Source organism: Cheilinus undulatus, linkage group 20 (genome assembly GCF_018320785.1).
Source record: "Cheilinus undulatus linkage group 20, ASM1832078v1, whole genome shotgun sequence".
Classification (NCBI taxonomy): Eukaryota; Metazoa; Chordata; class Actinopteri; order Labriformes; family Labridae; genus Cheilinus; species Cheilinus undulatus.
Window position 1 is genome coordinate 35009876 of NC_054884.1, and position 16357 is coordinate 35026232.

Below are 16357 nucleotides of genomic sequence, written 5' to 3' on the forward strand. Positions count from 1 at the left end.
TCACAATTTGAGCCTGATGAATCCTGGCATTGTCATCTTGGAATATGCCCGTGCCATTAGGGGAGAAAAAATCCATTGTTTAAGTTACTCATTGCATCAGCTGGGGTTAAATAATTTGTTGCCAGCTGAAACATAACCGCCCATGCAGTAATTATCCAATAGGAGGCTTGTACCTATTTGCTTAGTTAAATCCAGGTGGCGACTTTTTTTCTTTGGCCAAAGAAAATCCTTTAAATGATTCTTGAGATGCACATGAGCCCTGTGATGTTGACCTTTGACCTCTGATCTAAAAATGAAATCAGTTCATTCTAGAGTCTTGGTGAACATTTGTGCAAAGTTTGAAGAAAATCTATCAACATGTTTTAAAGGTACTTGTTAACAAGAATGGCATGGAAAGCAAGGGATAAATGTGCAGCCCAATGTCCTTGACCTTTGATCTATGGCCTCCAAAATCTAACTGGTTCATCCTCAGGTTAGAGAGGACATATCTGCAAATTTTGATGAAAATCCCTCCAAGCGCTTTAGAGACATTGTGTTTGCTATAACGGCGTGGGCAGATGGAAGACTTGACAACAACACCTCCATTCTCAGATGTGTAAACACCATGCACCATATTCCAATCATAGACATAAAAATCAAGATTTATTATTTGTTTTGGTCATAAAAATACACACAAAAAATCCACATCCACAATAACAGAAAAGGCAGTGATTTATCTATTTACTCACAGAGATATCTGCAGGATTTTATAAACTTTTCCTTCATTTTTGGAGTCAATATTAAAAATAACAGAAGTTTAAGCACAGAAGAGTCAGAAAAGATTAAACAAAACATTTCCAAGCAGACATTTACCTTTAAATTTACAACATATATAGTACACAAATGTTCATACACAGACATAAAAAACAAGTCTCTTAGGTGATAAAGTAAATGAAAAAACTGGCTAAAATTTGTTTGTTACTTAAATTTTAAACTGATTTTGTTCCCGTGCCCCTGGCAATGCGCAAGGACACCCAGAGCACGACCAGGGTTGTGTCAGTGCCCACACAGATGTGGCTTTGTCACCACATCTGCATCTTACTTCAGCTTTAGTTTTTGGCCCAAACATGCCCAAAAGTTCAGCACAGTTTAATGTATATGAAAATAAGAATGATCTCTTCAATAACAGGACTGTTTATTTGTCATGACAGTGATTACATGATTAAACTTTTCTGACACTTATGGGTATTTTTAATCAGAAATAAGTATTTTAAGGAGGAAAGTCAGAAAAGAATAAAGAAATGATCAAATAGAGATAAAGATTAAATAAACATAGCCTTTGATTTTTTTTTAAATTTTACATACATTTAAAGTATGCACACATATTTCATACACAGATTTAAAATCAAGTCTTAGTTTGCTTTGGTTATAAAAATGCATAAAAAATGACTGGAGGTTTGGTCGTGTTTAGACAGTTCTTCAGTTCAATTTTGATTTTTTTTGACATGAAAAAAGGAGGTTTACTCCAAAAAATCCACACTCATAAACATACAGTACTCTGACTTTTAATTCCTAATGATTTCTGCAGGATTGTTTGAACTTTTTCTCTGTGTTGTGGTTCATTTTTAAGACAATTAACAGCAGTGTGAACAAGGGAAATAACAAAAGATTAAATAAATAATTACACAGGCATACCCTTTTATATTTCAACTCTATATTTATAGATTTTACATAAAAATTTTACAAAGAGACACAAAAGTGAAGTTTCTATTTGCTCAAGTGGAAAAAAAATTCATTAAAAATGTTGATTTTTGGTTTTATCTTGCATTACTCTGGACTGATTATTCAAGCATAGAAGAGGTTTATTTCAAAAAAAAATCATATCAAGTATATAAAAAAAAATCAAAAATAACTCATGCTCATTGTCAGTAATATTTGCTAGATTAAAATAACTTTTCCTTCATGATATGGATCTTTTTTTATTGGATGAATAATGACAGAATGAGCAAGGAAAGTTAAAAAATGGTAATACGAGCATGCCATTTTATTTCTTCTAAATTTATAGATTTTGCACAAAATTTCCTTCATAGACATAAAAATCAAGTGTCTTTTCTCTGATAGAAAAAATGAATAAAAAATATCAGAGGTTTGGTTGCATCTTGCATAATATTCCTCAAAACTCTGATTTATTTTGGAGGTTTGACTCTATAAACTGCCCATCACAACAACAAAAACAACTAATAATAATTAACATTTATATTACTGTTCATTTATAATGATATTTGCATGACTATTTCAAGAAATGGATCATTTTTACAAGGAAAATAACAGCAGCTTAACAAATAAAATGATTATATATCCATGTTTTGTTTAAAAAATATTTCCTTTATGCATCATATTCAAATCAAAGACAAAAAGCCTAATTATCTTTTGCCTTTTAGAAATAGAAAGTATAAAAGATGACTGGGGTTTGATTGCATATGGACACTTTTGCACTTTTTCATGATTTTTTGGACATAAAAAAGGATTTACTTTAAAAAATCTACACTTAAAATGATTAAAGTATGTGTGATGTGATGTTTCTAATTATCTCAATGGTTTTTGCAGAAGTTTTTGAGCATTTTGCATATTAGTGAGAACTTTCAGTGATATTTAAAATCCATTTGAGCACAGAAAATCAGAAATAAAGGAACAAACTGTAAAGGAAACTGGTCCCCAGTGCTTGGTTTAATGGTTTTCTGCTGATACCAGTTGTGTGTTTGGGTGTGAGTCCACTGGTAACAGTATCTACCTGGGTGTGGTGCCAGGTGACGAGTGTTTATCCAGCTTGCAGGCTGCACATGTAGTGCCACATGATTTTTCTTGCATATATTATAAAGCCTTTAAAAATGACGCATGACACATTTCAGATTATGTGTATTTTGGAGCCTGTGTGTTATTTCTCAGCCTTGTTTTTATGGTTCTCATCGCTGAGGTTGTGCTCTGAGAACAGGTTCGGGTTCTCCGACAGCGTGGCTCGCACCTTCTTCTTCTCCTTGAAGCGTCCGGAGTGGGAGACCTTCACATGTCGACCCTTTGTGGCAGATTTGTCCACGATCTTCTCCAGCCTGGCATTGAACTGGCTGTCCATGACGTCTGTAGGAGGGTTGTTGGTGCCCAGGTGGTCTTTGTTTCCCGTGTTGCTGCCATATTCAGCCGGGATCTCGTACAGAACCTTTGGTTCAGACTTTTTCTTACGGGAGAAGGTCAGCTTCCACCAGCTGGGGTCGGCCATGGCACCAACGGAGACGAGGACAGACCTGAAGGAGACAGAGAGTACATGCTTAGAGACAGAAGATAACTTAACTTTTCTATTCACACCTTTTATAGATGGGGAAACTTGCAAAAAGTAAAGGATTTGTGTTTGGTAGATTATTTCTTTGTTGTAACAGTGCTTCATGGCAATAAATCTTTTACTACTGGAAAGCCTGTTTATTTCCTTTTCAAATGGAACCACATTTGTAAGGAACATGCATTTGTGGGATGAGCAGCAGAGCTGAGTATGTGGGCTGCACCTATGAAAAATTTGCCAAATCTTCTTGCTGATGTCCAACAGCTTAGTTTGCTGTTGCTATTGGCTCTTGTTTTGAACTTCTTGTACCCCCAGGTGCTGTCAGTTGGGTGCCTGATTGGCCCGATGTGGTATGATAAGACTATATGATTTGACCTGATACAGTACAAAATGACATGATAGGATAGAAAATGATATGATACAATACAATACAGTACTATATGATTTGAACTGATACAGTACAAAATGATATGGTAGGATAGAAAATGATATGATACAATACAATATAGTACTATATGATATGATCTGATACAGCACAATACGATAGACACAACACTACACCACATGGTACAATACAATAGGATATGATATGATACAATCCGATGCATATGGTATGATGGATTGCATCATGTTGCAGCACTGGACCTCCCTGTGCTACACCCATAAAAATGCGATAGGACACACCAGGATACAACAAGATGTGATATGATATGATAAAACCAATACCATACGGTACAATAGAATATGATACGATAAGACGCCCCGACACGATATAATATGATATGATACAACAGAACATGATACAAGATGGTGCAATAGAATACGACACGATACAACACAACATGGCACACCACTGCATGACGGTATAGTATGCGATATTATATAATACGATTTTAAAGATGCAGTCTTAAGTTATATCTTGGACTTGTAGTGTTTTTCACAATTAAGTTGACAACATATGTTGAATCCTGTGAAAACAAAGAAGATGGGTGGTCCAGGACACCTTTGAGAGAAAGAACGAAAAATTTCCATCCAAAAAAACTCCAAAAATGGTGAAAAGAAGACCTCAGTCTCAACTACAACTCCTGGCTAGCTTAAAAGCGAACAACAACTGCCAGTAACTGCCACAGACCACTGCCTACAGGAGACTACTGAATGCTACCTACTGAGGTAGCATGGGGCGGCGCATACGAACACAGCGGTCCCGGTGCTTCATCACTAGCAGCAAAACAAAGCCCTGCACTTACATCAGAACTGACAGCATGCCCACAGAGTTTACATTTTTCCTGATGGAGGTTATCCGGAGAACGGGGCTCGGAGACTGGCAGGGAGAGGACGTGGAGCAGCACAACACCTACAGCCGGTGGGGAGGAGGCAGCAACTGCATTGTGCTAGAAGGCAAAAGCGGGGCAAACAAGCCGGGCAGCAGGCTAGGCTATGAGCGGCCCCACACAAACCTGCCCTACCAAGCATCTTTCTCCTGGATGCCTGCTCCCTCGCCAGCAGGATCGACAAAGTGTGGCTGTGGATTTCTAACCACTGCTTGGACCACTGTGTTTGCTGCTACAGAGGAGATGCAATGATGATAAACGACTATCTATCTATACAATACAATATGGTACAAAAGAATACAACGTGATAGGAGGCACACCAGGACACAACATGATATGATATGATATGATAGAATCTGTATAATATGGTAGGACAGAATATGGCATGATAAGACACGACATGAAACGCCACAACACAACAAGTCCCGACACAATATGATATGTTACAGTACATTATGGTACGATATAATACAATATGATAGGATACGGTACGATATAACCTGATATGATACAGTAAGATACTATACAATACAGGACAGATGACATGAAGAAGACTGAGGACATGATACAATATGATATAATATATAATTCAAAAAGACATGCTGTTATATGTTACAGTTCATATCATACATTATGATGCAACAGGAAATGGTACAATGCATATGTACCACCTCAGTATGATGGTGCAGGATAATCTGTCATTCAATTAGACACATAATACTGTCAATCTGATTTGATTGAATACATTATGATCCGGTACGATTAGATAGGATAGGATAAATAGAAACCGATATGATGGACCACTACAATTTTTTTCACACAACAGCTGCACATATAATGTAACAGTGGCATCAATCAATAAATCCATAAAAAAAAACAAATACCATTCCACATGTAAGATAGGTATATAGAACTGCTTAGTTGCACATGCTGAAAATTAAATACTCAAGTTTGCATATAAAACCAGCCAGTGAGCTGCTCTGCTCTGCAGAATTGGATTCTTAACAACCTGAGAGGAGAATACAAGTTATAACTAACTTTAATTATTCACACCATGTTTTAAAGGACAATTCTGACATCATAAGTGTTAACAGGAAAATAAAGCATTAACCTTTACAGATATGAAAATATTTTAGCCACGCTTTGCCACTCATCATCAATTTAATAAAAGTTGCCTAAGCTAATCAAATCTATCAGCTTAAACTTAACCCAGACAGTATTGCTTTTACAAAACTTTAAATTTAAGACAACAAAGATGAGCAAGGCTGAATTTGATTATCAAAATTACATGTAAAATTCCTCTTTTAAAATATGACGTCTTTCATAACCGCTTTTGCAAACAATTACACCAAAAGGAGATCATTTCAGATATCCAAAATGATCCTTGACCTAAAACAGTGTTCTCATTTCAGAGCACTTACAGTATAACCCAGTTATTGTTTTCTTTCGTGGTCAATAATAAATCTTTGAGGTAAATTACCAGGATCAGGAAGTTTCGCAGACTTTCTGTTGTGTCTTCTTAATCATTGGACAGCAGGTTTTGGTGAATTTGGAGCTTTTCTTCTGCTCTTATTCCTGAACTCAATAGGACAGCAGACAGGAAATCCACAGAAAGAGAGGGGACTGAGATGTGGGAAGGTGCAGTAGCTCAGACTCAAACCCAGGCCACCCTCTAGAAGGATGATAGTCTACATTCACTGAGCACCACCTTAGCATCAGACCGTTAGTGCTCCGCAGGAATTTAGACTTTTGACCTCTCTATCTTGAAAACTGGGTTATGGTCTAACATGGAAACTGTTTTATGGCTTCTGTCTGATCACATATTTACAAACACTGAATTATATCAGGGAGAATAAGGAGATACCAGCCCCTCCTGGAGTATCTCTGACTTTATATGCCAATATTGATAAGGAAGTGTGTCTGAGATATATTCATATTCATGTAAATGATCTGTTACACTGTGCAAAACAGAGATTAATCAAAAGTAAGGTTTTTTGCTCCATTTTTAAAGTAAAGAATAATTAACAGCTGAATGTACTTCAAGGGAACCTTGAGGGCACATAGGCCTTATTGAATTAACATTAGTTTCCTGTCTTCTGTATGTATGGTGTACAAAGAAACACATTTCATTTTCATATTTTTGGAGAAATGTAAAAATTGATTCAGATATAGGCTTAGAATTGCATGATTGTTGCATTATTCTTCCTCCTTTTTCTTTCAGCTTGTGTTCACCCTGATCTACATTACAGTAACTTCTTTCTTATTCTCCTCTTCACCAGAAAGTCCCTGAGTTCAGATTAAAGGCTTTAAGGATGAGCCTCTGACAGATAAGCAACAATGGAGTTATATGGCATCATACCCAGAGTGCATTGCACAGCAGTTTGTTTTTAAATTTTCTCCAAAATGTAGATATCAACTTTGTTGCATTGTACAAAACACATATAAAAGACTCTGATGTTTATTAATTAAAGGCAACATTTTTGGTATGCAGGATAGAGGGATGGATGGATGGATGGATTGGTGGATGGATGGATGGATGATGGATGGATGAATGGATGGATGATGGATGGATGGATGGATGGATGAATGGATGGATGGATGGATGAATGGATGGATGGACGGATGGATGGATGGATGGATGGATGGATCAATGGATAGATCAATCAATGGATGGATGGATGGATGAATGGATAGATCAATCAATGGATGGATGGATGGATGGATGATGGATGGATGGATGGACGAATGGATGGATGGACGGATGGATGGATCAATGGATAGATCAATCAATGGATGGATCAATGGATGAATGGATAGATCAATCAATGGATGGATGGATGGATGGATGATGGATGGATGGATGGATTGGTGGATGGATTGATGGATGGATGGATTGGTGGATGGATAAATGGATGAATGGATGGAGTGATGATGGATGCAAGGAGAAAATTTAAATAGTCATCCTTTGTTTTAAAGGCAAAAAACTCAAAAGTCCACTCAGGATAACATTTATCTGTTTCCATTCAACCTTTTTAAAAAATATGGAGATTTCCTTTAATTACCATGACAGATACAGAAATTCTGATTTAAACTGACCCAAATAAGATGATAGGTATTTTTATTTTTATTCATATTTCATACTTGAGTCTGTTTTTTAGTTCTGTAGCTTCTCTACCTTAGAAAATGTGCATAGCAATGTTTTGTTCACTTGTTAAAATACTTTTAGTTAATTGGGAAAAGGCTCATATTGGCCTCATTTTGGGGCCTCAAAATTACTAAAACAGCTTCTGACAATATAAATTAAGATGGTGCTGCACAAGCTGGACATTAATTAGACATCACTGTCTTGTTATTGATCATCAGGTCGTCATTATTATGATGAAATAATATCGTCATCTCCTGCAGAGTTCACTGTAGATGTTTCTTTTCATCTTTGAGATCAGGATGTGTAACCTGATGGAGGAGGACACCGGACACTCTGCTCTCTGCTGATTAATTAATAATGACCTCCACGGTTTCACCTGAGTATCACCTGTCCTCTCATTAGATCTGATATGAAGTCAAAATCCTCTCCAACAATGGATGAGTGTCCCGCCAAGAAAAGTCCTCATATAAAGCCACTGCTTTTATCTGTTTATATGAGCCAGCTGTGGGGATTCAGTTTTATGGTTGCAGAGTTATTACCTTCAGTCAGTTATTGTTTGACTCTGTCTCCATGGCAACAGAGCACAATGCCGGAATAACTTCCTCCATAATTGAAAGCATCGACTCTTTGATGATGGCAGCCTTTGTGTCCTGTCAGGTGTGTCTTTATGATACTCTATACAAAAATATCACGCAAACAAAAGCCTTTAATGAAACAAAACTCACTTTGAGGTCTTATAAAGAGGCTTAATGAGCTTTAAACCAACTTTTATCCTCACTGACTACAAAAGTTTGCCCTCAAGCTTCATTAAAAGTGGTTGACCCTGAGTTAGGATCATTCAGACACAAGTTTTGGGTAAGTGCTCCACTTTTGAGTACAACAAAGGCACAAAAAATACAGAACCAAAGAATGATTTTTCTTATTTCTCAAAGGAAAATTTGCTATAAATGTAAAAGTTACTGCTTTTTGTGATCCTTATCATAAAAAATTGAACATTTCTGGGTTTTGTGATGTTTGTTTGACAAGTCAAGATATCAAAAAATGTTTCAGTGAGCTCAGAAAAACTTTGATACTGATTTTGGCTTTGTGTTCCATGTTTTGACATGCCAAATACTTTTCAGATTTATTTCTGGGCTTTTTAGGCCTTTATTTATAGTGGAAGACTGTGGGTAAAGTCAGAAACAGGGATTAGAGAGAAGGAAGGAACCACAAACCCAGGCTTAAAGTTGGACTCAAACACAAGCTGCCTATGTAAATGTGGAGTGACCTCAACAGTAGGCCGTCTACATCCAGATATATCTATTTAAATAATTAGAAAAACCTCTGAAGAAGCCTTAAGCAGACTTTTAATTTACTAAATTATTCCATTTATCATGGTCAATATAATATGGCTTTTTGAGTCTCAGTATTTCTGGCTACCATCATACGATGAAGATGAAAAGGAACACCTCAAATAACTAAGAGAAAAGGTTATTGAAAAGTCAGGGGATGAATCCAAAAACATTTCCAAGGCTCTTAACAGAGTTCAGTTAAATCCATCATCAAGAAATGAAAGGAATCTGGCACGTGTAAACCTGCCTAGATCAGGCCGTACTCACAAACTGAGTGAGCGTGCAAGGAGGAGACTAGTGAGAGAGACCACCAAGACTCCTATGACTACTCTGAAGGAGTTCCAAGCTTCAGCAGCTGAGATGGGAGAGACTCTGCAGACAACAACTGTTGGCCGGGTTCTTCACCAGTCAAAGCTTTATGGGAGAGTGGCGAAGAAAAAGACACTGTTGAAGAAAACTCAGATCAAATCTGGACTAGAGTTCACCAAAGGCATGTGGGAGACTCTGTTGTAAACACTGCACATCGCCACAAACACACCATCCCCGCTGTGATGCTCGGTGGGTGGCAGCATCATGCTGTGGAGATGCTTCTCGGCGGCTGGCACAGGCGGACTTGTAAAGGTAAAGGGTAAAATAAATGCAGCAAAATATAAAAAAAAATACCTGAATTATACAGAGAAAGCTACACAGAAATGGTTAAAAGCAGTGAACGTTTTGGAGCGGCTGAGTCAAAGCCAAGACCTCAATCCACTAGAGAAATTGTGGCTGGACTAAAAAGGTCTGTTCACACCCAGTCCCTGTGGTGCCTGAGAGATCTTGTGTTTTGCAAAGAATGGAGTGAAATTTCAGTGTTCAGATGTGCAAACCTGACTGAGACCTATCCATGCAGACTCAGTGCTGTGATTGGAGACAAAGGTGCAACTACTAAATACTGACTTGAAGGGGGTGATTATTTATTTTACCTGACATATTTTTACTTTATCGACATAAGTTTGCAGAAATTCGATTTCACTCGTATAATTTTGGTCAAAAAAGCCAAATTATATTTACCATGATTAATTTCTAAAATCAGTGAAAGGGAAAAACATCCAAGGGGGTGAATACTTTTTTATAGGCACTGTACATGTCAGATTGGGGCCTCCATTACCTTTATTAGAATATACTCGGATTGTTGAATCTATGTTACAGAAGGCCTGGCATGCCATTTCCAGTTATTCTTAGCTGCCTGGTTGTAAGAGATTAAATCAGGATCAGCAGAGCCAGCGGGGAACTGATGTAAAATTTCACTGTCAGAGTATAGATATGAAAATCTCAGGGCGTGATGGCAGAGCTTTATTACAGCCCAGAAAAAACGCTTACTGTAAGGAGCAACATGATTTGTCTTTTTATGCTCTTTATGTTGTAAATGTTCTGTTTTTAACTCTGTAAAGCACTTCAAGTAGCTTTGGTGTGTGAACTTGCCATGGCCATAAAAGATTACTGTGATGTTTTTGGTTGTTTTACATCTCTACATGATTTCATCTGCTCTTTAAACTGCTTTTATGGCACCATATTCCTCTAAGATGCTCTGAAAACTTGCACAAACATCAAGCTCTGATATGCAAATGAACTATGAACAAAATTTAAGTTTTTAAATCAAATATTTGAGACAAACAAGCATTGCAATATCTGTTTTTATAAGGGCTGAGAAGAAGGAAACAACTCCTCCTTTGGTGTGGTCATTTTTATCAAGCTGCACCTATGCAAATACCCTCCATGCCCTCTGCAGGAACACTCATCTCTCTCTTATCTGAATGAAGCATGTGATGTTTGCACGCTCCTGGTGCAAAACAAGAGGTGCAAAGGTTCAGGAAACAAGGGGACAGATTTTTGATTCAGGGCTTGGAAAATTGAAACCTAAGGAGGGGGTTTCTTTAGCGCTGTAAACCTCTATCTGATGTTACTTCCATCCTGCTGAAGCTTGATTTCTTATTTCTGACACGGTTGCAAAGATACTCAGATGGAGTTTCAAACCAACACGAACGTCTATGAGTTAGTTTTCCCCCTCTTCTCTGTCTGATTTAGCCAAATTTCTCTGTTCAGTCTTCAACAAAGGACAGGCTCCTTCTGTAACAAATGTTTACAGAGGATTTCCACGACACTGTTGACTTTTCATCTCTCAGTTTCTGCAGAACAAGGCCCGAGCTGCACTTTCACACCTTGTTAAGTAACGGCGGCTCGATGCATGCGCATATTTCTTTCAGCTCCCCGTGTTTGACTTGGACGTGACCTTTGAGACAAAAAGCTCTGTTGACACAAAGGAGGCCCTCCGTAGCTCTCTTTAATAAGTTACTATACTCTGTTTCGGTGTGGGTGAGCCTCACAGATCACAGCAAGAAGGGAACACCGTGGACACTTTGGGAGAAATCACTAACCAGCTGCTGAGACTTTGAAAGGAGACGAGAGGGCAGCCAGCTCTCCGCTGAAGGTGCTTTGGAGTCTCAGGTTTCTGACGTCGTGCCAGTGTCTCTGGCGACCCATAACAGGAAAGATGAAGGAGTCTGGAGAGAAGTTTAGGCCTTACGTTCTTAATAAAGCCAATTCAAGCCTCCTTTGGTGTGTTTCAGGGTTGTTTTGTGGACGTAGAAGTCACAGGAAGCTGAAACCTGGCATTTATGCACAACTTATGCAGGCTTTAAGGGAATAAATACATCAAAAAGCCTTGAAGAGTCACTAAATGTTAGTATTGATACAGCTTTGCCCCTTTTGACACTTGAATTTTGGTCTAGAATTAAATCAAAGCTGATTTCAACCAATTTCATCCAGTATGTTTAGTATATTTATAGTTCAATAAGGAGACTTTTTTACATTTTATTTTGGAGCTTTTTATAATAGAAGAAGACAGAGGAAAGAGTAAAAGACACAGATGAGAGAGTGGAGAACAGCACAGAGAAAAGGAGCTACTGGTCAGGCTCAGACTCCTGCCACCAGTGATCACGAGGCGTGAGCGAGTCGCTAGGCTGTTTACACCCTCTTTCAGGGCGTTGAACTTCAACTATCCCTTTCCTGGCATAGAAGAACTTTGTGAGAATCTATTGGCACAAGTATGCCTGATTGGTATGGAAGCCTGTTTTCACCAGTTAGAAAAGAAACAACGTCAGGCAATTCTGAAAAAAACAAAAACAAAAACAAAACAAAAAAAAAAAAACCCACAAAACCAGAATTATAAGTCATAATTATGAGTTAGCAAGTCATAATAATGAGATAAAAAGTCAAAATAATGAGACTGTGTTTGTGCATGTGCAACAATGGCAGAAATGTTCCTGCATCCACACGCTGTCCGAACCATGTCACTTTTTATCTCATAATTTTCACTTTGTAATCTCATTATTTTGACTTGCTAACTCATAATTTTAACTTTCTATTTCATAATTTGGACTTTTTATCGTACAATTTTGATTTTTTTATTTCATCATTTTGACTCTTTGTCTTAAAATTTTGACTTTTTCTCATAATTTTGACTTTTTCATCTTATAATTTTGACTTTTTATCTCAGAATTTTGACTATTTCTTATAATTTTGACTTTTTATTTCATAATTTTGCCTTTTTATCTCATAATTTTGACTTTTTATCTCATAATTTTTACTTTCAATCTTATAATTTGACTATTGCTTATAATGTTTACTTTTTATTTCATAATTGTGACTTTTTATCCTATAATTTCAATATTTTATCTCATAATTTTGACTTCTTATCTTATAATTTTGACTGTTTTATCATTTTGACTTTTTTACCTCATAATTCTTATGATTTTGACTTTTCATCTCCTATTTTTGTCTTTTCATCTTATAATTTTGACTTTTTGTTATAATATTGACTTTTTATCTCATAATTGTGACTTTTTTTAATTGCCTTACTTTTATATTGTTATTTTTTAAGTGGTAAAAATGGGCTTTCATAGATTCGGATTCACTAGGTGGCTAATTATCACTGTCACTCATGTAATCACATAGAAACAAAACGAGCTCCAAACAGCTTTTGATCACTACGTGGAGCTGCAGCACGATTACATCCCCTAACAGCTGCAGAAAAACAGATATATCAGTTTAACTGTAACACTTCAGAGCCTTGTACAGCACAGGGATATGATATAAATCTCTAATATCAGAAAAACCAGAACTTCACATAAGTAATGTTTACATGTCGGTACATTTACAGTGGTGAAGACTCCTGCTTACACTACTGCCAGGATGAAAGTCTACAAAGGTATTGAAAATTCAATGTATTTTTGATGTGACTGGTGTTCACATCAAAAATACAGCTATTAGCTTATATTTGCTTGCTCAAGGATCACTGTCAGCTGTCAGTCATTGATGTGAGGTGTTAGTTAAAGACAGTCATATTTTAATCAGGTTAAGACAATATTTGACATCAGGATTAAGAAAAGTCTGTTCACGGTAACCCACAATCTGCTGTTTGCTCCTCTCTGGGTTTTCTTTCTCTGATGGCGTTCTGCAGAAGTTTAACCCAGACTTATCTCCTCATTGATGTGTGTATTGAGTCAAACAATTGTCAGTGGACAGGTGACTTCTCTGTAGCATGCAGCAGTAGGAAGTCTTTCTTTTGTCCATATCATGAGTGTGTGATGTCTACGAATAAGCCTGTGAACGTGTTACTGCTGGACTTTCTTCTAATTGGACATGCTAAGATGTAAGTGTGCAGTGTGCTGGTTTAAGTCAAATGGCAAAACAAGCAATTTCAAATCTCTGTACTTTTTGTAGATACCCCACACTTACACACACTACAAATATGAAGCAGATTTCCCTTAGCTCATGGTGATATTCAAAGGCAAACTGAGTTGAATGCATGCCAGAGTAAATCAATCCTTAAATGTGTCATCTGCTTTAGATGTGTGTCCAACCTTAAAGAGCCTGTAAAGTGAAATCCAAAATTTGTGTCTTAACACACTAGATATGTTGGAATATGGTTGCTGTAAACATGTAAAAACACTGAGATCTACATGCGACTGAATTTTAGATTGAGACTTTAAAACGCTCTTCACTTCTTTCCTGGCTGAGTTATTTGGGCGGGGCAAATATGTGGGCTGGTGATGTCACCACGATTTATGTCTTCTGCAACTTTAAAGCTAATTCACAGAGCAGTTTATCTCAGTAGTCTGTTCTTAGCTGATATCACTGCCTTTATTGAAAGTTAACAGTCACTTAATGGACAGGCTAACTTTTGATGCAAAACCTCACAAAATATTCTAATAAAGTCTCAATATGTCTTTATATGCATAATGCTGTGTCTTCTGTGACTAAAAGTTTCACTAGGTTATATTTAAAAGCTGATTTCAAGCCTTTCCTTTGTCTATACATTTTTTATTGGCTGTTTTTTCTTTTGATGGAAAATCATGTTAAAGTACAAGTCTAGTCCATTACCCTCTTTAAAACATGGGGAGTAAGCACTTTAAAGGTTTGGTTGGCCCTCTCTTGGAGGAAACTTCCACGCTCCTCTCCTGATCTTCCTCTCCGCCACTAGCTAAGATGCTCAGTGGGTTACCCTGCTGATTTTTGTCTGGGAGATTGATGGTTCGAATCCCAGTCAGGTCCTTAACTTTGGATAAAAGTGTCTGTAACATTGTAACATCAGGAGTGTCACATCCACTTCCTGAGAGAGGTGTGGTCAGGGGGCGGAGTCAGACAGCTAATTACCATTTAAAGCCACAGACACAGAAATGGCTCATTCTGAGCAGGGCTGAAACAGAGAGCTTTTTAGACATGCAAAAATCCAACACTAGAGTATTTTTTTAAGCAACAAACTTCACAGGCATGTTTCGGGGACCTCTAAGAACAATATAAACTTGTCTTAAAAGGGTGAAATATGTCCCCTTTAAGATGTTTTGTTGCACTATATTTGCGCCATCGCCAAGAAATCACCATAAAATGACTTAAAAAGCACTTCATATCATAAATATGAGTTTAAAATACATATTTTTGGTTTTACTTTTTAAATTTTCCAGTTATTTGGTGTCTGTTTTCAACTGTTTCTGCTGAAAAAATATCAACATAAAAGGGTTAAGACATCACAAGTTAAGGCCTGAATAAAATAGGATCTTTTTGCTTAATTATAAGACAGCATAAAACAGGCATCTAAATGCCATATAGTGCCTTAAAAGAGCAGAGGATTCCTTGTTTTGTGAAGAAAATGAAAAATATTCTGTTTTCTATTAGAGTAAGATCAGTAAAAGAAGCAAAAACTCAAATTTTAGTTTATGCTACCATCCAAATTTTGTGTATTTTTATTGAAATGTCAATTTCACTGTTGCATGAAGGATTTTCAGCCTGATGTATTTCAGTTTGTGGACGATGTTGATGCATTTACTGCTGTTTGAAGTGCCTTTTATTGACCAGTATTTTGTTTGCATGTCTGGCTGCTTGCTATTTTTAGATTTTTTGTGACTGTGCTGTTGACTATCTTGTCTGGGAAAATGTTGAAAAAGACACTGTCATGATGAATTTTTTCTAAGTTCAAGAAAAAGGCAGAAAAATAGCAGATTTATGTCCAAGGCTTTATAATTGTGAGCTGTTTAAAATTCTCCTGGTTGCATTTTCCTTCTACTATAGTAAATATATTATGTGAGTTGTCAATAAGCCAAACCTGTTGCTGCTCTGGATGTTGTTTTAGGCAAATCTGCATTTTGTTGTCAAACGTAAAAGGCAACAAAAGTAGGGAAATAAAGACACAAAGCAGCTCAAAATCATGTTTTCTTACCGTGTTGATGAAGAGGATGATGAAGGAGACTCTCAGATGTCAAACTGTCCTGCCATGCTTTAAAAACCTTTATCCCCTCTATGTTTTCTGTGTCTTTCCTCCTCTGCTGGCTTAATTCTTCTCCTCAGGTGATCGTGAACAGGTGCAGCATCTCTCTCTCTCTGAGCTCTATAACACACACCCTCCTCAAACACACACACCTATAGCCCCGCTCCCTCTGCGACTGAGTTAATGTTGCAACCGTGTGACTGAGCGAGGCCCGCTCTACATCAAGATTACTGACCTCAGAGTTAATGTGAACCCGAAACTGCAAATAAATCCCCTTTTATCAGCCCCTCTTTAAAACCTCAGACCTGTTTTAATGTGGAATTTGGAAGCAGAATAAAGTCATCTTTGTATTTCTCATTCAGCTCCGAGTAATGACTTTAAGCTGCAGACAGAGAGACGGGGAGGAAGAGTTTATCTGAAGAGGTGAACGGCCCTCAT

At 37.2% G+C, this 16357-nt stretch overlaps 1 protein-coding gene across 1 annotated transcript; it reads right to left on the minus strand.

The window, feature by feature from the left end:
- Positions 1 to 657: 657 nt before the first annotated feature.
- On the minus strand, positions 658 to 16041 carry prr15lb (proline rich 15 like b). Its single transcript, XM_041815090.1, has 2 exons — positions 15872 to 16041; positions 658 to 3278 (listed from the first exon to the last, which is right to left on the minus strand). The coding sequence occupies exon 2, from the start codon at positions 3251 to 3253 to the stop codon at positions 2915 to 2917; it is 339 nt and encodes a 112-aa protein (XP_041671024.1). The 5' UTR covers positions 3254 to 3278; positions 15872 to 16041; the 3' UTR covers positions 658 to 2914.
- Positions 16042 to 16357: the final 316 nt, after the last annotated feature.

Excerpts from the sequence above, each read along its gene's own strand:
- prr15lb (XM_041815090.1), bottom strand. The coding sequence starts at position 3,253 with ATGGCCGACCCCAGCTGGTGGAAGCTGACCTTCTCCCGTAAGAAAAAG.